We start from the raw sequence: 22,730 nt of genomic DNA, 5'->3' as shown, positions 1-22,730 counted from the left end.
TTGAGCAAATTTGATACGAAAAAACTGAGGATTAAAAAGTAGATGTTAAGGATACTCTCAAACACTCTTTCCAATATTTAATCTATTATTACTTGAAACTTATTAAAACTTACGAATTCTGGTTGCTTGTGTCTCATTTAATGAGCTTCTCTTCTAATTTGGAGAGGTAAGACTTACCAAAATCTGTTATTTTTAATAAATTTTAACTAATAATAAAGAGTATTTCTAGAGATGTTCAATAATGTGATATATTTTGCTTACATACTACATCAAATCCATTACATACTATATTTTGCTTGTAAAACTAACTTACAAGCTCGTTGGAAAACTTATAAGGTAGTATAAGTTAAAAACTAAAATCATTTAACTCTAGATATTTTGAAATAAAATTTAACTCTAGAGATATTTTGAAATAACTATAAAGCTAAATTATTGCTTCGAATCATTTAACTCCAGATATTTTGGAATAAAATTTAGATTTTATTAATTAAAATTATTTTCATTTGTCTTGATAAATTAGGAACTTCTTTTTTATATAAAAATTGAAGATAATATCTTTTTTTTTTTTTGCTTAATCCACTAAATAAATAAAAATTGTTCCAAGTGAGTGGAAGATATGATAAATAGGCAAACTTTGTTCTCCTTTCCCCTCGCTTACAATCATCCATCCCAACACAATTTAGTTATTACTGTTCCGGCAAAAATGTTTTCAACAGAAGCCGGAGTTACAAACTTGATACCAAAAATATTTTCAATTTATATACTCTACTCAATCAACCAAAAACTTATACAAGTTAAAAACACTTTTAAACAAAAAATTTAAATAATGAATATTTTTCAATAGAATTCTCAAAAATATTTCTAAACTTATCCAAATAGTCTTTAAGCCAGATTCGCTGATATTTGTCATTTATCCTCTCTCTTTGATTTACAATGGTTTCCTATAAAATTGCTTCATCTCTTGTAACTTGCTCTTTTCAAGATTTATTTTCGACGGGCCATATTTAACTTACTATAAATAGCCCAAATTGTTTTTACTTAGGTGAACTTAGATAAAAAAAAATTACTCTAAAACTTTGGGATTAATATAAAATATAAATTGACTAGTCAAATAACTTCTATAAACAAACAAGCAGCGAGTTAAATATAAATAATTTTTCAATACGCCCCTTTTGTTCAGCTAAAAGACTATCCAAACACGGAAGTTTATGCTACATTTACTATCGACACCGTGGATTTGGTGTCACCCCGGGATGTTCCAGTCGGTATCGAAGTTGCACACATTAATGATCTTAAATTGAAAAAGTGGCTCCTAAAGCAACACTATAGGCAGCAAACTCAACAAAATCCTCATAGCCAGCCAAAATTATGACAACAAATAAAGGAAGTCATAGTCATAAGGCTAGGCTGGCCCTGGCAGGACACTAAATCAGCTATGATTCATTAATTGGGGAGAATAACCAGATAAATTAGTGATGAATTCCTATCACAATCTGCACGAACTGCCTTTCATGATCCATAACAAACATGCTCCAGCTGTGATGAACTCCTTTACGTTCTGTTTGACAGAACACGAACATGCATAGGATAAGGAAATATAGTCTGGTATTTCACCGAAGTCTAATAACTGAAAGGACGAGATCTTCATGCATAATTCTGTAACATCCAAGTTCATCGAGATTCCCAGTCCTTCAATTTTTTGCTTCCTTTAGGTTTTGCTATAGGTGCGTTCACTGCAGCCATTTTTTCATTATACTTTGCACGAAGTGGATCATTGTAGGTCCACCTGTATTACAATTCAACAGTAACAAGAACATCAGAGCAAAATACTACAGCAGTGAATATACAAGTATAAAATGGTCCTTGCAGTAGTACTAAAGAAACTCCTTTTTCCAGGAGAAGGGGAGGTCTGGAGGTTAGTTGCAAGTTAAGAAAAATAAATTCCTATCATCAATGCATTAACAAATCCCAAATTCTTGTTAAGGGAGATACATCAGACACAGGTAAGATCCAGAAACCCGATGCAGAAATTTCTTTGACAATGCAGCAAATATTACCTAAATATACTAAAGCCAATTATTCCACGGATGATTGTCAATTATCAATATGTGATGACATGACCGCAAGCCTATCAACCTAGATCCCTAGAATGACAATGCATGATAAAATTCTCATGTGATAAAAAAAAAATTCTCTACAATCCTTTTGTTGTTATAAAATCAAAGTGTGGTAGAATCAGTTTAACAAGATACATCAACATCCATAACATACAGAGTCAGCATTCTGTAGATAATAAAAGTGTAGCATTTCAGATGGTCTCAAGACAGAGAATATAACTTCATCTAGAAATTAATATAGAATCAAAACTTTTAAATGTTATGTTATACTCTCCTAACTTCACACATTACAAGCAAGCAAATGACATAAGTGAAACCCAAAACTACAATGAAAACAGATAAGCATAACTCAGGAGCATGCACTCGTGTCAAGACCTCGCTAAACCATATCAAAACCAAACATGCAACTTTTATACCCACACCACTCCTTTCTTAGAGCAACAGGAAGTACTGGGTTCAATCATCCAAGTAGAACTTAACTCTGACTGTTTCTACAAACATTATCCTAAAGTACATTGACATCAACTCTCTGTTGAGAAATTCTATGAGATTAAAATCACTCATGCCCTCAGATAAACTAATGCAATAGCTAGTTCCCTTCCAAGAGAAACATTAATATGAGATCCACTTGATATTTAGAACAAGGAGTAAGCACAAAAATCCTTCATGTATTTTTTTTATTCAGAAATCAAAGTGAGATCCACTTAGACATTCTGGGTAAAGAGTGGACTAGCACAATTGCCCCACTTAGGCGATCTAAGGATCTGCTATCTTTGCCCCCTTTCAGCTACACAGTACACAATATTACTTTGGGGAGGTATACATTCAAAAGGTGTGAAGGAAGTCACTCAAAAGTGTGGATGCAAGGATTGGAAGGAAAGTACCACCAAACTCTAAGAGAAATATTATCAGGAGTCTAGACAAGACCTGAATTTTATAACGTAAAATTTAAATCCAAAGGAATGTATCATTCTGTTTTGCCATGTCTGTTATTTTTATTGGACTTGATTAATAATACCTTCAGTTCAGAACACACAAAAATATCTTCTAAAGAAAGGTGTTTGAAGGACTATGTTATGCCATTGCCATGGCCAACAAAAAATACAATGCCAGGGACTACACATAGAAGAGCATAGAGGGATTTCAGAAATTTCACCATGAGAAAATGAGTGGCCAATCAAAATACTAGGAATTTCTATAAAAAAAAAATTGAATACTGAAATTCAGTATCTTAATTTAGCATTTTAAATACTCTAAAAATCATATTCCTACTTAAATTATCTTATCCAAAAACAGCCAAAGACACTCGGTTCCAGGTGAAAGGAAAACAAGCGTAGGTGTTCACCTGTACTAAGAGAGCCACATATCTTTCAAACAAAAAGCGCTATGAAGAGTTATAGACACTAGCTATTTTGATTTCTTTAAATCCCTATTCATGTAATGTTAATCACCTATCATAGAAGACAAATGATGATAATAATGATGCTTAAGAATACAGTTACCATCATGATCATCATCAATTACAATACTAATATAAAGCAGAATTTTCTAGATCACAAGAGGAAAAGAATAAGAAATCATAAATGAACATTTCACTTTAGACTTGAGCTTCTCGATTTTATTCCAAGTGTGTTGTAAAAGTAATGTCTAAGACCATTTTGGACCAATGCCATAGCAGGTGAACTTCAAAAGTAAATGTTAACAGATATGCAATATATATTTTTTCTTGGGATAAAACAAAAAAAAAAATTAATGTCAAATAATAGATCGAACAAGCTATTGCAACTCTTGAAAGATAAAGAACATAGAAGAAATAGAACTTACGGGTTGTTCCAATCAGTAGTGTCCTCGTTGACAAGATGGGTCCACTTAGTTCTTCCACTACGACCAAAGTGCTTGACTTGCATAACCTTTGGTAGTATTGTCTTGTCCATTTTATCCTCCCCAGTTGGGGCAGAGAAATCACGTGTGAAAATCCCATCAGATCCAACAGTGGCAGCTCGATCATCAGAATCAGACTGGAAGAAAGCACCTTTGTGATAGTATTTCTGCATAAATCTCCATTTCTGCTTTGGTGGTGGAGCAGGTTTGGGATTCTTCCTTTCCCACTCTCTCCTCTCTTCCTCAGTCATGTTTCTCACCCTCTCAATCTCTTCTTTTTCCTTCAACATTGCCTCACGATCCTCCCTATCCCTCTTGATCCTACCAATCTCTCTCACTTTCCAAGCTTCATATTCCTCTGCCTCATTGATTTCATCGTCAGTATCCACATCAGCAATGTTGGCCTCCATTTCCACGTTTTTCTGGATTTCTTCATCCTTCCGGATCTCCTCAACAACAATCTGCTTCGTCTCAATCCTCCTTTCCTCCAATCTCCTCTTCCTTGCTTCCTCAAGGGCCTGCTCCTCAGCCTCAAGACGCTCACGCTCAGCAATAGTATCCCTCTCAGACTTGGGAACAAACACAGGCTTCACCATAGCCACACCCGTATATTCCTCATCCGAGTCAGTCTCATACTCAGACTCCTCCTCCTCCTCTTCTTCTTCCTCTTCCTCCTCCTCTTCCTGAGGAAGAGCCTCCTCCTGCTCCCTTTGAAGCAACTTCTCTTTAATCAGCCTCCTTCTCTCCGCCAAAGCGTTCTCATCTTCTTCTTCCAACTCCAAGCCTTCCTGCCTCCTGGCCTCCTCCTCAATGGTGGAAACAATCTCAGCCTGCCGAATGCGGCGATGATCAGCCCGGACCTCCTCACGGTTATCAATCCGGCTCTCAGCCAAACGGCGGAGCCTACGGTCATCCTTTCTAACAATGGCAGCGTCTTCCTCGTGCCGAGGAAACGCTTTCTCCAAGGCAGCTTCCCTAGAGGGTCTAATATCAACGGGGGCTCCATCTTCTATCTCATCATCAGCCCACTCAGGAACTTTACCAGGCCAATAACGCTTAACTTTCGTTTGCCCAATTTTACCTCTCAGCTTATCCCTAATCGCTATTACAGTATCACTAACACCCGCAGTCACTGACATTGTTCCTCCTCAATTAAACGCCACTGGGAAAAAACACAAAAACTAGTTTCGATTCCCTTATTCACCAAACCCTATTTCGCAAAGATGCATAGTTGTTAATGTTAGGTAAAACGTTTACACAGCGACAGACAATTTCAGATGAAATACTCAGAAGAGAATGAGTCTTACTTCTTACCTTTCTCACTTTCTGGAATGGAATCTGCGTCGTGAGCGCGCACTATGGGAAGATTCTCTGCTTTTTCTCTTCCAACAAGTTCATCCACTCGACTCGAGTATTTATAATGTCACATTGGGCTTTCCCCAAGTTGATAGACGACGAGCTTCACAATAGAATATTATGATTTAATTTATTTTTTTGGTGGTTTGTTGTTAGGGGATTTATTTATAATTGTTTTATAAATTTTAAACATGGATGTATAAATAATAATAATAATTTTAAAAATCAAATATATACGGACTATAGCTGATTTTTTTAAGGATTCATATTTATTGGAAATAAAAATAATAGTTTGTATATATAAAAAAAATTTCCTTAATGAACAACTTTTTCTAAAAATAATAAATATAATTTTAATTTTTTATATTAAAATTTAATTATATAAAATTAATATTTTATGATTAAATTAAGAAAAAAATATATATTTTGTGTCTTTCTGTTTAAAAAAATAATATTTTATATCTTACATTTTATAGATTAAATATTTATTATTTATAACAAAAATTATAATATATTACGTAGACAAAAAAGTATTATATTAAATACATAAATTATATTATTTTTGTATAAATATATTTTTTAAAATATATAAATTATATTTTAATGACATAAAATTATTCTTAATTATTGATACCTTTTTATAAAAATATTAAAATATAATTCATACACAAATATTATAAATAGAAAATTGAATTAGATAAGGAATTAAAATAAGGATAAAATTTGAGTACAATATTTTATGTGTGGTTGATGTTATTTTTCGATCAGAATTAGAACTTTATCTCGTTAACAAGTGTAAATCTATATTAATGAGACATGTATTAAATGCAAGTACATAAATAAAACTTTGACTCTAATTATGTAACGACTCGTCGTAATTTCTACACTTTAATGGAATCACCTACTAACAACGAAAAAACATCTAATTACCAACGATTAATATATAACAATACTTGGGTGCATCACACGAGTAAAATCTCAAAAGTATAATCATATAAAATATGTACAATCATTCAATACTAAAAATAAAAGTTCTAAATTGTTGGTCAAGTAACTAAAAATAAGTAAAACTCTCGCCAAAAATAGCATCAAACTACATGCCAACAAAATGACCACGCGAACTTCAACCTCCAATCCAACCTCCAATCCAACCTTGTTCTGCTCCCCTACAAAAATTAATCATTGTGGTCCAACCATTAAGAAAACATGCAAGAGTAAGCTAGAAATACAAAGACTCAACAAGGTACAGAAGAATTAACTAACTATATTACAAACTTAATTACACAACACAACTTTCAATGTAATCATACATTCACCACCATCTCATTAGGACACATAAGTCACACTACAAAATCTCCAACTTTTCCATAATGCTTAACATAGTATCTCAACTTAAACAATATCGCATTATAGCAATATAGATCAACATACCATGTACAAAAAAAATACAATTGTCTGACCAACACCAATATGTAAGCACCACAACAAATACTTCATAGTCTATAACATATCAACACGACAAAAGCACTCCGACATGGCATTCAACGCCTTACAAGAGTAAGCAACTCATTTACATATGAAAAATCATATTTCACTACAACAATGACATTCAACAACATTCTCAACCAAAAATATGGATAACATTAAACAGCACCACATCATATACATACATCTCAACTAATGTGTCATCATACATTTACCTATAAAAATCTCCTACACACCTGAGTAGTATAAATGGTTTGACCCTACCAGACCAACTCTGATCATTTTGACACCCAATACGCCTACTAGATCCATAACTATATTGGAATATCAACCAATCCCTCATCTAATTTCTCAGATATCGTCACTTACACTGGAAAAGTCCAATTCCACAATCAAGACTAATATAGTTACGTATAGGTGCACCATAGTCTTCACATACATTACCAAGTCATTTATGGAATTATTTACTAGTTATCCTCGAGGAACCATGCAACTGTGGCATATCAATCATGCATAGCATATCAATGCTCATTAGTCATCACCATTTCAACCACACAAGTATATCACACAAACGCTTATTATCATTATCCTCCTTCATACAACAAGCAATAGACTCAAGCATTTTATTCATGTTCACCATACAACATTTAAATTGTCAATAATTAAATCATCATCATACATTATTCCAGATCAATGTACATTCAACATAAAAGGTATTACATCAAACATTCATTATACTTCATACAAGCATCCAACTTATAAAATAAAAAGGAACCAAGCACTTGAAGCACCCCAGACCTCGCCCTAAGCAACGTAAATTCGCTTTGAGCATTAAGAAATTTGCTTGGAGCAAGCTCAAATAGATAGTACCCGTGGGAGTCTCGATCTGGTCGCTTAAGCGATGACATTCTCGCCCTGAGAGACAAAATTCGCTCAAAGGGCTCATAAATTTGCTCTAAGCGAGCAATGTTAGGGACCACCCACAAACCTCTGTATCTCCTCGCTCTAAGTGAATGAGTGCTTGCTCTAAGCCACTGAAATTCGCTATGAGCGATTATAATATGCTTTGATCGAGCCAAGTTAGAGAGCACACCAAAATTGGTTGCATAAGCTCACTTGGAATAAGTAAGTTTGCGTTTTGAGCGAGTCTATCCAAAAATCTGCATATTCAAAGCTCGAGAACAATGACCTAAACATTCACCTTAACCATTGAAAATCCACTCAACCCATACCACAATACATACATGCAAAACCACCATTCATACATAAACATCCTCAACAGTTCATTGTGCACTAGAATTACAGCATGCAATAACAATTTCAATCAAGATCATCAAAACTCATATGAGCCATCTCAAGAACACCCAAAACTCACCCTTACATCATACAATTTGAAATTTTCAACTATATACTCATACTTGATCAAAATTAACAACATGTAATTCAACCATCTCATTCACAATCAATCTTAACTCCCCTTACCTCGGATTTGAAGAGAATAAAGAGGAGGGGAGAAGAAACCAAGCTCTAGGGAAACTCCAAACAGAACCACCACCATTTGATTCTCAACCTTCTGAGCCTTGAAGAGATTCTCTCAAGCTCCATAACTCCTCTTTCTAACTTCTCTCTACAATTCTAAAGTTATGAATTTATGAAGTTCATTCATCAAAATTCAACTTATATAGCTCAGTCCTTCCCAAGGCAATTTTCATGTACTTAAGCTATAACAACAAAACAATACAAAATAAAATATTTAATTACATTTATTTCAATAAACACGATTAAGAAAGCATAGTATTACAAATTGGGTGACAACACCAATCGTACTTAAGTAATTATAATTAAATTTTGTCCTGAAAAACACTTCAGTCGAAAATTAATCTCTAAAAATATTCTTAGATAAAAAAATTTGCATTAAAATAATTGAATAAATAAAAAAAGTAAATTAAATAAGAAATTTAAAAAAAAATTCAAAAACTTTTATTGAATAAAGACTCTCAAAAAATGTTAAAATTTAACATATAGAAATTAATAAAAATATAGAAATTAATAAAAACAAGAAGAAACGAGTGACTATTTATCTACCCAAAAAAAAGATAATGAATGATTATTTAAAAAATGAGAGATTTGAAAATTGAATATCATTAAAACAAAAAAAGAGAAAATAAATAAACAAACAAAAAATAAATAAATAATAAAAGAGAAAATGATTTAGAAATAATTAATAAATAAATTAATCTAAAATTTGTGTATATCAAAAGAAAATATTATTTTTAATTAATAATATTAATAGTACATATTAATAACATAAATATTCAGAAAATTTGTTAAATGAATATATTTTAAATATCTATTCCATTTTTTATTCTCATAAAGAGTGATAACACTAGCATTAACATAAGCTAAAGATACTACCTTGTGGTTCAAAATCCTAAACCCTCGTTGCAAAAATAACAATCCAAAACCCTCACCAGATTATGCAACGAAGGAGCAAGTTGTTTCTGACATCGATGGTGTTTTAAAACAAAAGAGTGATTTTGAATGCATCGAAGAATACCCTTTCTCTCTCGGTTTCGTCTTCTTCGTCACAATGATACTTTCTCTCATTCCCTTTTCAAGTTCTGTCATTGCTCCCCAGTCCCTACCGCAAACTCCGACGAAACTGAGAAGCACACCCACTTATTGATTTCCATGAGAAACCTATGCAGGTCAGGTAAAGTCAAAAACGTTGATAAAGCTTTGGACTTGTTTAATGGCATGACCAAAATGAAGCCTTTGCCTTCTGTGAAGGACTTCACTTTGTTATTAGGGGTTATTGTGAGGTTGAAGCATTACACCACTGCCATATCTTTAGTTAAACACATGTTTTCTTCTCTAGGCATAGAAGCTGACACCATTACTCTTAATATTGTCATCAATTGTCTTTGCCATTTGAAGTTGATAGCTTTTGGGTTCTCTGTCTTGGGTACTATGTTCAAACGTGGTTTGGAGCCCACTGTGATGACTCTTACCACTCTCATTAATGGGCTTTGTGTGCAAGGCGATGTGGCTCAGGCAGTGAGGCTGGCTGATCATATGGAAAAAATGGGGTATCCCTTAGATGTTTACTCATATGGGGTGGTGATCAATGGGTTGTGTAAGATGGGAGACACTTCGGCGGCAGTTGGGTGGCTAAGGAAGATTGAGGAAAGAAATTGGAAAGCTAATGTGGTAGTTTACAGCACAATTATTGATAGTTTGTGCAAGGATGGATTGGTTTCTGAGGCGTTAAATTTGTTCTCGGAAATGGGTGGCAAAGGTGTTCGTCCTAATCTTGTCACTTACACTTGCTTGATTCAAGGTCTTTGCAATTTTGGAAGATGGAAAGAGGCTGGTTCTCTCCTGGATGAGATGGTGAAAACGGGGATGATGCTGGATTTGCAAACTCTCAATATTTTAGTGGATGCTTTCTGCAAAGAAGGAAAACTGATGCAGGCCAAAAGTGTGATTGGTTTTATGATTCTGATGGGGGAGGAGCCAGATGTGTTTACCTATAATTCATTGATTCATATATATTGTTTGCAAAATAAAATGAATGAGGCCATGAGAGTATTTAATTTAATGGTTGGCAGGGGCTGTTTACCGGACATTGTGGTTTTTACATCACTCATCCATGGATGGTGTAAGGACAAAAACATTAATAAGGCTATGCATCTGTTGGATGAAATGGGTAAGATGGGATTTGTTCCTGATGTTGCAACTTGGACCACTCTTATAGGTGGGTTTTGTCAAGCAGGTAGACCAATAGCTGCAAAAGAACTGTTTTTTAGTATGCACAAATATGGTCAAGTTCCCAATCTCCAGACTTGTGCCGTTATATTGGATGGCCTTTGTAAAGGAAATCTTCTTGCCGAGGCGGTGTCATTGGTTGAGGCACTGGAGAAGAGTAATTTGGATCTTAATATTGTGATTTATAGTATTTTGCTTGACGGAATGTGCAGTGCTGGAAAACTGAATGCTGCATGGGAACTCTTTTCAAGTTTGCCTGCTAAAGGTTTACAAATTAATGTTTATACTTATACCATTATGATTAAAGGTCTCTGTAAACTAGGGCTGTTGGATAAAGCTGAAAACTTACTGATGAGTATGGAACAGAATGGCTGCCTGCCAAATAATTGCACCTACAACGTCTTTGTTCAAGGCTTGCTGACAAAAAAGGAAATTGTAAGGTCAATAAAATACCTTACAATAATGGGAGACAAAGGTTTTTCAGTAGATGCTGCCACCACAGAAATGATTATCAACTACTTATCTACTAATGAAGGAGACACCAGAATTCGAGAATTTTTGTTTCCAGAAAGATAGCACGTTTCAAGACTTTCACTAGACGTTTATTCAAATTCAGCCTCTCAAATTCTCACGCCATATTTTTCTTATTTTGGCAATGGTTCTACTTCCTTTTAGAATTTGAAATTGCTATTATTCCTTGACCATGAATAAAACTGTAGCTTCTGTGCGGTCAATCAAGTCCAGGGCTACTGTTGTTTCTGCTCCTGTGTTTCGGTCCACTGAACTTCCAGAAAAAAGGAAGGAGGTAACAAACTGTATATTACTTAACTTTGTCTGGATAGGTTTTCTTATCTCAAATTGATTGTTGCATAGTCCCTTCCATAGTTTTATTCAAAATTAGAGGAAAAATACCAATCAATGGAAGCTGAGAAGAATCAAACTGAAGTGGGGACCAAGGTACAACACTTTCTCAATTATCTTCAAGACTAAAAATACATTGCCGTAAAGTTACTTTCTTTTATAAGCTCATAAGTTAGTTATCTCACTCCGATTCCTTCATCAATTTCTAAACATTTAAGGAAGAGATAGAGGAAGCTATCAAGCAGCTAAAGAAGAGTTTAAGTTTTAAAGCAAACCCTATGCCGAGCTTTTACCATGAGGGGCTACCTCCTATGGTTGAATTGAAGAAGGTTTGTACTTTTAATAATATCATGCATGGTGTTCAGTTTTATCATAAAAAACAATGAAGAGTTCTTGTTATGTTAAGCTCTCAAACCAAATTTCATTTACAGTAACTGAAAAACTGCTTATTATAATTGTAAAAGATCCAGTTGGACATGTAGACATATTTTATCAACTTATGTGCATGAAAAAGGTTGAGTATCATGTCTGGGCCAACTACCAGCCTCGCGTGCAAAATCTCCAAAGGGGACATGGTGAAAGGAGCTGGTGTCAGGAGAAAGCATCACATACTGAAGACTGAGAACTATGATGACAAGAGTGATGTGAATGCCTTATGTGACCTCAAGAGCAAGACCAAGCATATTGAAGAAATTAATGTGACTGAAGTAACTGGACAAGCAGACTTGGAGATTGGCAGCCAGTAAAATTCTCAGTGAGATTTTTCTCATTTCTCTGATTTGTATGTATCCAGGACTGTGGTCTTGTTTCTTGCAACAACCATGTTCACTTTGTTTTTCCTTTAACTTAGAAGCGCTTGCTGCGGTGTGCAGTATGTAAGTAGTGAAAATGTTTTTGTAATTTATTTCTAATTATTTGTAAAATGAAATCCCTTTGCTCATAAGAGCAATTTCAGCATTTGTTTGTCTGCTTGAAGTCCAGGAGCAGATTGTTTGAATTCATCATCATTAAAATAATGCTGTTCCATTAACAGTAATTATGGTTCATTTTTGCAATTTTTTTTTGCTACTTTTTTCTCTTAGTAGCAAAACCTTGTGGGGTTTTAGTAGTATTATATGACGGAACCGTGTTTAAATTAAGATGATCATCCATTTATTTACTGTGGACATAATGGCAGAGGAATAATGTATAGGCTGAAGGACCCTAATGCTTGCTTCTGCCTTTAGGTGGGACATTAATGTTTAGTAGTCACGGTGGAACAGAAAAACTACATAAAAATGTCTATTTGCTTATATGGTTTTTTTTTTTACACGGCAATAGAGAGACCCTTTAGGACAAAATATACCTCATTTTGTATACTGCTGGTCTAAGGGATGCTGCTCCCACATCAATGTAGTTTTGTTTGTCGAAGCGTATGCTAAACTTGTTTCAATTTAAGATTTTCTGATCAAGAAAATAGCCTTTAATTTCTGGGGGCTCAAAGCAGATTTATGTTTTAGTTAACTTATATTTGATTCGCCTATAAGTTTATCTAACTAAAATAAAAATAATTGGCAAATTGGTTAATCCCAATAGTTTATAATGTCTTTTCATATGATATTTGAAGTGGTGTAAAGTTGTAAAAAAAAAAATTCTCTTTATATTGTAATAAAATTTCTTCTCTAGGCCCACTTGATAAAAAGCAATACACACTTTTCATCGATACGATTTGATATTTCTTTCTAAACTAGACATAAACTCACTCGCTCGATGAACAGATAAAAAAAATGTATATATATAAACTATAAACTATATTATTTTATTAGTTTAACTTTAAATATAATTTTTTTTTAGGATGTAATATAAACATGGTGTTATCATGAAACAACTAGCGCTAGATTTTGAAGCAATGCAATGCTTAGCACTGAGATCTTGGCACTGGACGTTGAATGAGAATTCTAGGAATTTATGCAAAAAATAATGTAAATTCTTACAAATTAGCTATCTTTGTAAATTTATCAATGTGCTTACCGAGTTATGGAAAATATTTATGTACTTTATTAATTTCTAGAAACGGTTAGTCAACTATTTTTTTTTACTTTTTTTATTTTTTATTTTCAAGACAAGAAAGGATGTGTTACTTTTATTTCATGAAAAACCTATTTTGAAACACTTAATTTTCACTTTCGCTTCTTTTCATCACATACTTTGTTTTCATTTGATTTTTTTTAACAAGAGACAAAATGCGAAAGCTTTTATGAGAAAACTTAACTAATTACACTTTTTAGTTTACTCCGTAATCAATTTTTTCATCGGGATGTTTTCAAGAATATTATTCTTTAGAAATATAATTGTACGCTTTAAAACAAATATCTCCTTTAAAGACAGATTTTGAAAGATTTATTGTGAAATTGATTTCAACGACTTAAAATGTATCGACTACGAAATACACAAATTCTCAATCTTAAGTTTACACACCTAAAAAAATTTGTTAAACAAAACAAAGGTTTAACAACTTATACCATTACTTATTAGAGTATAGGATGTTACTCTATTGTATTACGTATTTCATTCAGTCATAATTGCCTGTAACTTGTACTCAAATAGTACTTAAATTATTCAACACAATACTTCACCATCTATAGTATTTACCCAACTTTAGGAGTATATATTATCAGTTATTTTCATTTATTGTATTTAAAGACTTACTGTCAAATGGACTATGGATGACGCAAAAATATATTTTATCTTGGAATAATGCTTTTAACTTTAAAACAATCCTCACAACATTGGTTTATTTTAAAAAAACTATTTGAAGTTTGCATTCTGCAGCTTGACACCAATCTTTACCAAATATTACATGGAATTAAAGCAACATTAGAAGTTGTTTACACTAACCATTGTTCGATTATTCTCAACCCGATGATTAGACTGCGATCAAGCAAAAGTAGACCATGTTAGGCTAATCAATGTAAAGGTACAAAACTCCAGTCAGATTTTGAACTAGGCAGATAACTAATATTTAACCAATATTCCCAACATATAGCACTCTTGAAGTTAGTAGACAATAATACAACTAGTGGTGTCCCATGGCGAGGGTTTCAGACAACAGAAAGCTAAAAGCAATTCAAAGAAACCCTCCATTGGCAACAAATACTAGAATTGATGTCCAATCAGTCCCCACTTGCACAACCCTTGCATCCACAATGAACACACTCTATGACCTTCTCTTCCCTAAGTTGCTTGGGAACTCTGCAAACACAAGTGGTGGCAAAATTGTGATCACGTGGCTGCATGCACCTCAGGCAACATAGACGTTCATAACCAGGCTGCAAACCAGACAAAAACCATAATTACTCAAAATCCAAGAAAGCACATAGAATGCACAAATGAAATAAAATCTTAGTAAGAGTAATACGATAATATCATTTTTTGCTACCAGCAAAAAATAACCTTACAACAATTAACATCTTGGAGAAGGCACAAATGAGTACAGCATCATATTTTTTCATTTCACAAGTCCTCAACATCAGACTTGGAATGTGAGTTCAAACTTATTTTTGGATGATCTTGACTTTGTAAAGTTGATTTTGAATATAAGTGAATTTGAACCAATGTGATAATATGGGAGACTTGCAACCAGACTGCAATCAGCTAAGACCAACACTAAGGTCCTAAAGGTTTAGACATGATGGGGGCAAAACATGGAAATTAATTAATGGGGCGTGGGAGTGGAAGTTAGTTGGAGAGAATAAGGAATCTGTGTAAATAGTGCAGCGGTGGTTTTACAATGGGGGTAGGGATTCATTTCGGGCTTTTTCCTTTTAGCTGTTATGGCTGGGCTTGGAGAGATCCTCCATAGCTGGGAGCTTATTGCTGTTCTTTTACTCTAAACTCCACACAGTTTCCATTAATTAAATTTTCTTCTACTTCTGATAGGATTTTCCCTATCACTATGCGATTTATGTTTAAATTTCACCCATCTGAAGTCAAGCCACAAGTTCTTTCATTAGAAACATATTTAATCACAAGTTTCTGTTTGAAACAGAAACCAAATGTTTTTCAAAACAAGCTTTGCAAAATGACAATCATAGTAAAAAGTTTGAGCCATGATTTTAGGTGTGTTGCAAATGAAAAACCACAACTAAATATGATAATCTAGTTGTATTGACTGAGCATATATCATGGTTGCAAATCCTAGAGAGCAATTCAAGCAGGCAGCCCAAAACTCTATAGCCAGATGGGTGATGTACCGAAGGTTATGCTTACAAGATAAATTATTGTATATTATACACATATAACTGCTAAAGAAACCCAAAATTGAAGACATGCTTCTTTAATAATCAAATGCCAGGGATACAAGTCCAAGGCATGATTAACAAGTTTGTAACAAACAAAAGTGAAGGATCATAAGTCTGCAATAAACAACGAGAATGGCAATGAAAGTACAAACAGAGGGATGATACAAGGGTACAAAGTGTGTACACAACATACAGAGCAGGGGAAAAATAACAGAGGAAGTCTTAAAGAGCACGCTGCACAGACCTGTGAAAACCTTGAGCACAACAGAGGGACAGGACAAGAGGTTTGTTGTAGGCCTAAAATGAAGGGGGAATAGGGCTTGGTAATTTGGCATCTTAACAGAAAAACATTGCCTCAGAGGTTAAATGACTTTGGCACTTTCCTCTGGAAACCAATGCTATAAGGCACCAAGCTTATCAAAGCAAGTACAACTTATTAGAACGAGTGGTAAGCAAACCAATTGAGCAACACAGACCATAGCTTTTGGAATTGGAAATTTTCCGATAATATATTTCTATTGTTTGGGTGATGGCATCCTTGTCAAGTTTTGAGATGGGGAGTGCTCCTTTTTCAGAGGCTTTTCCCATATGATCCACCCCTACTTTGCAAATTTTATCCATTTCTAACCTAAAACTAAGAATGTTAGACCATTATTTACATAGGAACTTCAATTTGCTTGGAGATTTGAATATGGATACTATAGTGAAGTGAACTACAATCCGTTTTGGCTTTAGTGTTTTACACTTCTATGCGAATCTAATTCTCCTTCAACCAAGTTAAATAGAAGAGTTTGGATCATGGATTCTTCCAGTATTTTCTCTTGCAAAGTTTTCTTTCAACTGCATACTTGCACGCCTAACCTTCAAAGTTTCTACTTGATAAATCCATTTAAAATCTAAACCTCTCTCAAAGGCCAAGTCCCTTGTTAGGACAGTGGTACTTGACATCGACATGATCAATATTATTAATTTGTTTCAAATTCATAGACCTTCCAACCTGATTTTGACTTTTTATTATTGCATTTAATCTTATTTGTTTTGAAGAATTTTGTTTTTTTTTTTTGGCTTCTAGAGGGCTTCTTATACTCCTCCTAGTTGTACTTCTGCTCTTTTTATCTATAATACTATCTTCTATGAAAAAAGAAATAGAAAAACAAAAGCAGTTTCAAAAATACAATAAAATTGCTTATTTAAGGTACCTTCTTCCATTTTGCAATTAGATTGCGGTCAGCATATCCTTGATCTAAACAGAATTCATACAGTTCTTTAGAAATTTCCTTCCTCCGATGGTAGAGATCAAATATGTAGCGACTCTTCTGGTGTGCAATCTTAAATATAGGCCATAATGTCTCACATTTTCTTTTACCATCATGTGGATCATTCTCAGCTGCCACATAGAGTATACAAGACTATTAATTTCATTGAATTCAGAAAGAACATTATAAAATTTAGTGTGGCATGCACATAATGTAAAATTCCAACCTTCCCTCATCTTTCCTTGAAGTTCACGGAGTGTAGGCTCAATTAATTCCCAGCCCTCTGGGTATTTAACACGATTTGTCTTCACTTTTGGCATTTTTTGTATCTGTTTAAGGAAAACATGGCATTAAAGGGTCATTTTCCATACATTCTACAGAGCAATATAAATGGTACATATTATTTCATAGGTACAGTACAAGTTATCAAGTAGGCATAATTATCAATTTCACATAGCATTGCATAGCAGCTGACCCCAAAAATGCTATGGCAGTATGGCGCATAGTGGGATGGACTATTCTGATTTTTTTTATATAGATATAGATTGAATAATTTATTTACACCATACACATTTAAATGCTCAAATATGTGTGTGTGTAAAAAAAACAAACTCAACATTCATGACATTCATTAAAAATAAAAGGTGATAGGTTTTAAGCAAAACATACGAGTAAATAACAATAAAAGTCAAAGAAACAAACAAGATTCAATGGCACATTCATATTTCAAATACAAAGCTTCTTAAACATTCAATGAAAAGTGAGGGTGGCCTGTTACCCAGAGAAAAGAACAGAGGAAGTTAGGGGTTCAGAACAGAGATGATTGAGAGCTCAAAGTAGAGAAAAGTATGGAAGGTGAATGTTGCTAAAAATATTCTGGCATTACTTAATTGTCAATACCCACAAGCATATTTCCTATGTAAATTATATTATCAAGTAAATGGGGAACTGTGGAATTAAAGGTGGTAGGAATCAAAAAATGGAGGTACATAAATCCAGAGTTACGAAATATCTTAGGTATTAGAAATTTAGAAATAGTTAAATACCACAATGTACTCAGGATTTAAAGTTTACCAGCTTAAGTGGTGTTATCTATGCTATGGTTGCCATGGTATATGGTTGGCAGGCACAGAAACCCATTCATTGGTGTAAATGTGTTACACCCCAGGTATGTGCTAGAAGAGAGAAAGTTGGGAATAGTAGGCCACTAGGTCCACACCTGATAGCTAAAATATAATTAAGAGTTAGTGACTGATGAGAATCTGTTGGTAGGGAGAATGTAAGTAGCATACCAAGTAATTGATGATATGGTATGGTATATTGGGATGTGACTGTATAAAAAGGGAGATGGTAGGTAGAGTTGTGGAGCAGATTAGGAGTAGTCAGGAAATAGGAGGGGAGAATTCAGGTCTCTTGAATACCTGGTAATAGAAAAAAGGGAAGGGGTGGTGGGAAATAGAAAATAAGTTTTTTTTTTTTTGTTTAGTCTTCATGATGATACATATCTGACTCAACCATCAAAAGTCAGGAGTCAACTTGTTTTCTTTTGGCTATACTTATACCCTTGTAGAACACAAGTATTCATCAACCAAAGTGCTAAGTGCTCTTGAATACTATTCACAAACTTCAAGAAGATCCTCCAAGTCAAGGGATAGAAGGAAAACTCCTGAAAGATGATAAAATGAAGGGATTTCTTCATGAGTTGGCTAATGGAATTTTTGTCACCTCAACATACCATGCTGGGAAGTCATCAAACAGATATTTGCCTGATTCTTGTGTCAAATACAGCAAGTCTATCATGAAATCAGAGCAAAGTAGAATATCCTTTCATCACAAATCTAGGCTCTTACAAAGAGTCCGAGAGCATAGTATATAATTTCAGAATAAAGGCCAGTTTTGATTGAGATGCATTGAGCTCCCTTCATGCTAAGATGATCATTGTTTGATTATGATACCACAACATTTTAGTGTTTCACCAATCTTATGCTAATTGCCATATAACCTTCAGGCTCTCACTTATAGGGTGAGACATCACTCTACATCTGATGATTCAACTAAGTGTCAGGCAATTGATGAGATTAAATATTGGAAGATGGCAAGGAATCCTGTTAATAGGTTCAAAGATTGGTAGAAAGGAAATGGTGGGTGAAAGTGACAAGTTTAGGGTTTAGGAAGCAGGTTGCTTACTTAATTTTATGTTACTTTGCTACAGTTAGTGCATGCAATTTAGATGGAAGAGAAAGCACAAAAGCCTCCACTTGAGGACTTGTTTAATGATGTCTATGACCAAATACCATCAAACCTTCAAGGGGCAAGAGAGACTACTTAGAAAAACCTTCAAGAAGCATCCAAAAGACTTCATTAATTTGCAGTGTGTTATGTAATGTATTTGTTTGTGTGTGTGTGTGTGTGCGCGCGGGTAAATATATATATATACAATCAAGATCGTGAAAGCATTTCCAAGACTCAAATTGCCCACTTCCCATTTAGTTAATCACATTACTCTGCTTCAAAAATTAACAGTTTTCTACGAACCATCAGATGATAGATACCAAACAATTAAGCGAGAGGAAAAAAATAGATATAATCATAATTCATAACTCAGATATATTCCACCAGTACTTATTCTTGTTGAACTTACAATGCATACATGGATTCTAAAGGCTACAACCTTATGGTTTTTTATTTCTCTTGTTCTGCAGATACATGCTGGCAATTTGAGACTATACATATCATACAATAGAAAATCATTTTCCTAGGCATAAATTTTCACCTCTATAAACCACAACCATGTTCACCGCACACAATTTTCCGGAACAACAAATCATCCTAGCAAATGCTACTTCTTCACAACAGCTTAAAGTTGTAAAGGCACCAAATCCATTAAAATGGAAATCAAATTACCAAACAGGTGAACAAAAAACACACACACTAAAACCCTAGATAGAGAAGAAATGCATAGACAATCAGAGAAAAACCAAAAACAAAACACACAGAGAGAAAACCCTAGATTATGAAAGAAACCAAAGATGACAAAAAAATGCAGAAACAAATCAGAACGAAACAAACCAGAGAGAGAACTTGAGCAAGCGAATTGTTAGAAAGAGAGCTCGAACGAGCGAGAGAGCTACCGCGCCTAAGCAACTCCCCTGTTTTTATTTAATTAAAATTCTGATTAGAATTCTTAAACACTCCGTAATAACACACACCACTATCCAACACACACCAGGAGTAAAAAGAACGACGCATACCTCTTCGCCTATTTCGCGGTACTCTGCGACTCGATTCTGAAGATAGGTAGAGAGAAAACAAATGTAAGATAGAGCGAGAATCAAAGCAATAGTTAAAAATTTTCAAAATGAAGAAAGAAGAAACCTCGAGAAAGATTGCAGGCAGAAGCAGAAGAGTGGTGATTTTGAGTTTTTCTGAAAGTCTCACTACCCAAATGAACCCTCCTGCGTGATAAATAATGTAAGAAGAGAAAGTATGGTATGGATTATTCAATTTAAAAACTCGTGTCTCTCTTCTCTGTGCAGTGCTGTTTTTCGTTTTAAAAATATATTTTTTATTTTGAAAAATAAAAAATGAAAACTACCATTTTAACTCCTATAAATAATACAGAATAAATATTTTTAAAATTACTATATTATATTTTTTATAATATTATTAATATAATTTAAACTTGAAAATAATGATTAATATAATTTAAATGCAAAATAATATTATTTCAAATTTATAATAACAATAATAATTATTCAAATTTAAAAATTTAACAAAATCTTATAACATCATTCTCACTTAAGTTATGTATAAATCACTTTTATAATAAAGGAGTAAGTACATAAATATAATATAAGACTAAGTAGAAAAAAGGGGAAAAAGTATATAACGTAACATTTTTATAATTAGAAGCAAATTTATAAAAGAAAACATTTTTTTAAATCAAATTGTCAAATGATATATCAACCTTTATTAATTTTTGAGAAATTTTAGTCATATTATCTCTATTTTTAATATTTTCTTTATTATTAACTAAATTTTATTAAATATAACTCCTACATTACACAATAACAGGTTGACAAGTATGTTTGATGTTAAGTTTATGAGCTCTTACAACTTAACAACAAACAAAGAATTCTCCCATGCCCTCATAACTATAGGTTCCCTACCTTGGAAACATGCAACAACACAACACAATGTCGACAACAAAATCTCTTACAACAAATAAAGTTCAACAAAAACAAAACGATCACAAGTTGATCACTTCAAGCTTCTGTGCTCTTCAGCTAAAATGATTACAAGTTGGTCTTTTTACCATTATGATCACAAACTAATAACTTAAAGTTTTTAAGCTCTTTAACTAAAACGATCACATGTTGATTTTTTTTACTATTACAATCACAAATTGTTCACTTCAAGCTTTTGAACTCTTGAACTAAAATGATCACAAACTTATATATTTACCACATTTGATCACAAGTTAATCAAATACAAGCTTTTAAACACTTTAACTATAATAATCACATATTGATCTCTTTGTTACAATCACAAGCTAATCAACTATGAGCTTTCAAAATCTTCACAATTACAAATATAAGCTTGATTATTTCACCATTATGATTACAACTTACAAGCCTTCAAGCTTATCATCTTAAAAGATTATATATTAGTCACTACTACAAACTTATCACTTCTAGCAAGCTAAGCATGTACAAGTTAGACAATCGTTTTCACAACATACAAGCTTAATATCTTTAGCAAACATAAAACAAATGATTATCAATAAGACATGCAAACCATTTATGCATGCGTGACATGCTTCAATTAGAGATGGGAATAGGGCGGGGCGAGTTGGTATCCCTATCCCCATCCTTATCCTCATACCTAGTGGGTATGAAATTTTCATCTCCATTTCTGTCTTTGACAAGTATCGGATATACTAGTACCACTCAAAACTTAATGAAATATTTTTTCAAGAAAATATTAAAAAAATAAATTTGTTAACATTGAGTAACAATAACAAAATTACATTAAGTTTCATTTGAACTGAATTTAAAATAGAATAAAATTTATGTAAATGTCAATTAAATTCTTAAAAAAAATAAGTTTCTAAAAATTTAAAATGGGTATAAGTATGAGATAGGTATGTATATATTCATCCTTGTCTATGTACCTGATTTAATAAATTGGGTATTACTCATACCCGTGCCCATATCTAGTCAAATCAATTATTTCCTGTCAAAGTCAAGGCAAGTTCGAATATTATCTATGAGTACAAGTTTACTTACCATCCCTAACTTCAATCTACAACACAACTCTCTCAAAACTTCAAGCTGGATAACCTGCCTTGACATGGGCAAGAAACAAAGTGACTTAAGCATAACTCCTAACTCTTTCCCTCTAAAGAGCTTAAATCTTGGACGGCTTATGTACAATCCAACTTGACCAGGCTAAGCTAGTTTGCCCACACTAGCCTCCATCCCATTATCATAAAGGGAAACTCTAGGTGATTAACTTCTAACAACTAGCATGATATCTTGGTACAAATATCTTATAGAATATTATAATCAAGTATATTATATTCACTTAACATAATATTTTCACTTATCATGAATAATATCTTCACTAATCAATAATAATATCTCCATGCAATCATCAAAATTTATCTCAAAGTTATCATCAACATTATCTATAAACCTAGAGTAAGTTTAATTACCTATATATAC

General features: G+C 33.4%; 4 protein-coding genes across 6 annotated transcripts; 2 read left to right on the top strand and 2 right to left on the bottom strand.

Moving 5' to 3' along the window:
• Positions 1 to 1,140: 1,140 nt before the first annotated feature.
• LOC109809059 (uncharacterized) lies at positions 1,141 to 5,470 on the bottom strand. Of its 2 annotated transcripts, none has more exons than XM_020372279.3 (3): positions 5,313 to 5,470; positions 3,942 to 5,208; positions 1,141 to 1,786 (listed from the first exon to the last, which is right to left on the bottom strand). In XM_020372279.3, exons 2-3 carry the CDS (start codon positions 5,135 to 5,137, stop codon positions 1,672 to 1,674), a joined length of 1,311 nt encoding a protein of 436 aa, XP_020227868.2. In that variant the 5' UTR covers positions 5,138 to 5,208; positions 5,313 to 5,470; the 3' UTR covers positions 1,141 to 1,671. The 2 variants fall into 2 exon arrangements, with proteins under 2 accessions (XP_020227868.2, XP_020227869.2); XM_020372280.3 differs by having other exon boundaries at positions 5,306 to 5,450.
• A 3,758-nt stretch (positions 5,471 to 9,228) lies between these two features.
• Positions 9,229 to 11,222, top strand: LOC109809907 (uncharacterized). The gene has a single exon (XM_020373325.3). It carries the CDS (start codon positions 9,381 to 9,383, stop codon positions 11,181 to 11,183), a length of 1,803 nt encoding a protein of 600 aa, XP_020228914.2. The 5' UTR covers positions 9,229 to 9,380; the 3' UTR covers positions 11,184 to 11,222.
• A 50-nt stretch (positions 11,223 to 11,272) lies between these two features.
• On the top strand, positions 11,273 to 12,523 carry LOC109809908 (protein WVD2-like 3). 2 transcript variants are annotated; one of them, XM_020373326.3, is made up of 4 exons: positions 11,273 to 11,412; positions 11,493 to 11,564; positions 11,687 to 11,797; positions 11,983 to 12,523. In XM_020373326.3, the coding sequence occupies exons 1-4, from the start codon at positions 11,311 to 11,313 to the stop codon at positions 12,088 to 12,090; spliced, it is 393 nt and encodes a 130-aa protein (XP_020228915.1). In that variant the 5' UTR covers positions 11,273 to 11,310; the 3' UTR covers positions 12,091 to 12,523. The 2 variants fall into 2 exon arrangements, with proteins under 2 accessions (XP_020228915.1, XP_020228917.1); XM_020373328.3 differs by having other exon boundaries at positions 11,933 to 12,091.
• A 1,861-nt stretch (positions 12,524 to 14,384) lies between these two features.
• Positions 14,385 to 20,528, bottom strand: LOC109807508 (protein BUD31 homolog 2). Its single transcript, XM_020370043.3, has 6 exons — positions 20,380 to 20,528; positions 20,256 to 20,291; positions 20,074 to 20,153; positions 17,231 to 17,333; positions 16,948 to 17,135; positions 14,385 to 14,776 (listed from the first exon to the last, which is right to left on the bottom strand). Exons 4-6 carry the CDS (start codon positions 17,322 to 17,324, stop codon positions 14,621 to 14,623), a joined length of 438 nt encoding a protein of 145 aa, XP_020225632.1. The 5' UTR covers positions 17,325 to 17,333; positions 20,074 to 20,153; positions 20,256 to 20,291; positions 20,380 to 20,528; the 3' UTR covers positions 14,385 to 14,620.
• Between the last annotated feature and the right edge of the window lie 2,202 nt (positions 20,529 to 22,730).

This window comes from Cajanus cajan, chromosome 2 (genome assembly GCF_000230855.2).
Source record: "Cajanus cajan strain Asha chromosome 2, NIPB_CcT2T_4, whole genome shotgun sequence".
Taxonomy (NCBI): domain Eukaryota; kingdom Viridiplantae; phylum Streptophyta; class Magnoliopsida; order Fabales; family Fabaceae; genus Cajanus; species Cajanus cajan.
Note: the sequence above shows the minus strand (reverse complement) of the source record. Positions and strands in the feature narration are given on the sequence as shown.

Excerpts from the sequence above, each read along its gene's own strand:
- LOC109809059 (XM_020372279.3), bottom strand. The coding sequence starts at position 5,137 with ATGTCAGTGACTGCGGGTGTTAGTGATACTGTAATAGCGATTAGGGAT. Across the intron at positions 1,787-3,941 it reads ACTACTGATTGGAACAACCC|GTGGACCTACAATGATCCAC; the intron begins GTAAGTTCTATT and ends ATTGTAATACAG.
- LOC109809908 (XM_020373326.3), top strand. The coding sequence starts at position 11,311 with ATGAATAAAACTGTAGCTTCTGTGCGGTCAATCAAGTCCAGGGCTACT. Across the intron at positions 11,565-11,686 it reads AAACTGAAGTGGGGACCAAG|GAAGAGATAGAGGAAGCTAT; the intron begins GTACAACACTTT and ends TAAACATTTAAG. Across the intron at positions 11,798-11,982 it reads CTATGGTTGAATTGAAGAAG|GTTGAGTATCATGTCTGGGC; the intron begins GTTTGTACTTTT and ends TGCATGAAAAAG.
- LOC109809907 (XM_020373325.3), top strand. The coding sequence starts at position 9,381 with ATGCATCGAAGAATACCCTTTCTCTCTCGGTTTCGTCTTCTTCGTCAC.
- LOC109807508 (XM_020370043.3), bottom strand. The coding sequence starts at position 17,324 with ATGCCAAAAGTGAAGACAAATCGTGTTAAATACCCAGAGGGCTGGGAA. Across the intron at positions 17,136-17,230 it reads TCAAGGAAAGATGAGGGAAG|CTGAGAATGATCCACATGAT; the intron begins GTTGGAATTTTA and ends TCTATGTGGCAG. Across the intron at positions 14,777-16,947 it reads TAATTGCAAAATGGAAGAAG|CCTGGTTATGAACGTCTATG; the intron begins GTACCTTAAATA and ends TCTGGTTTGCAG.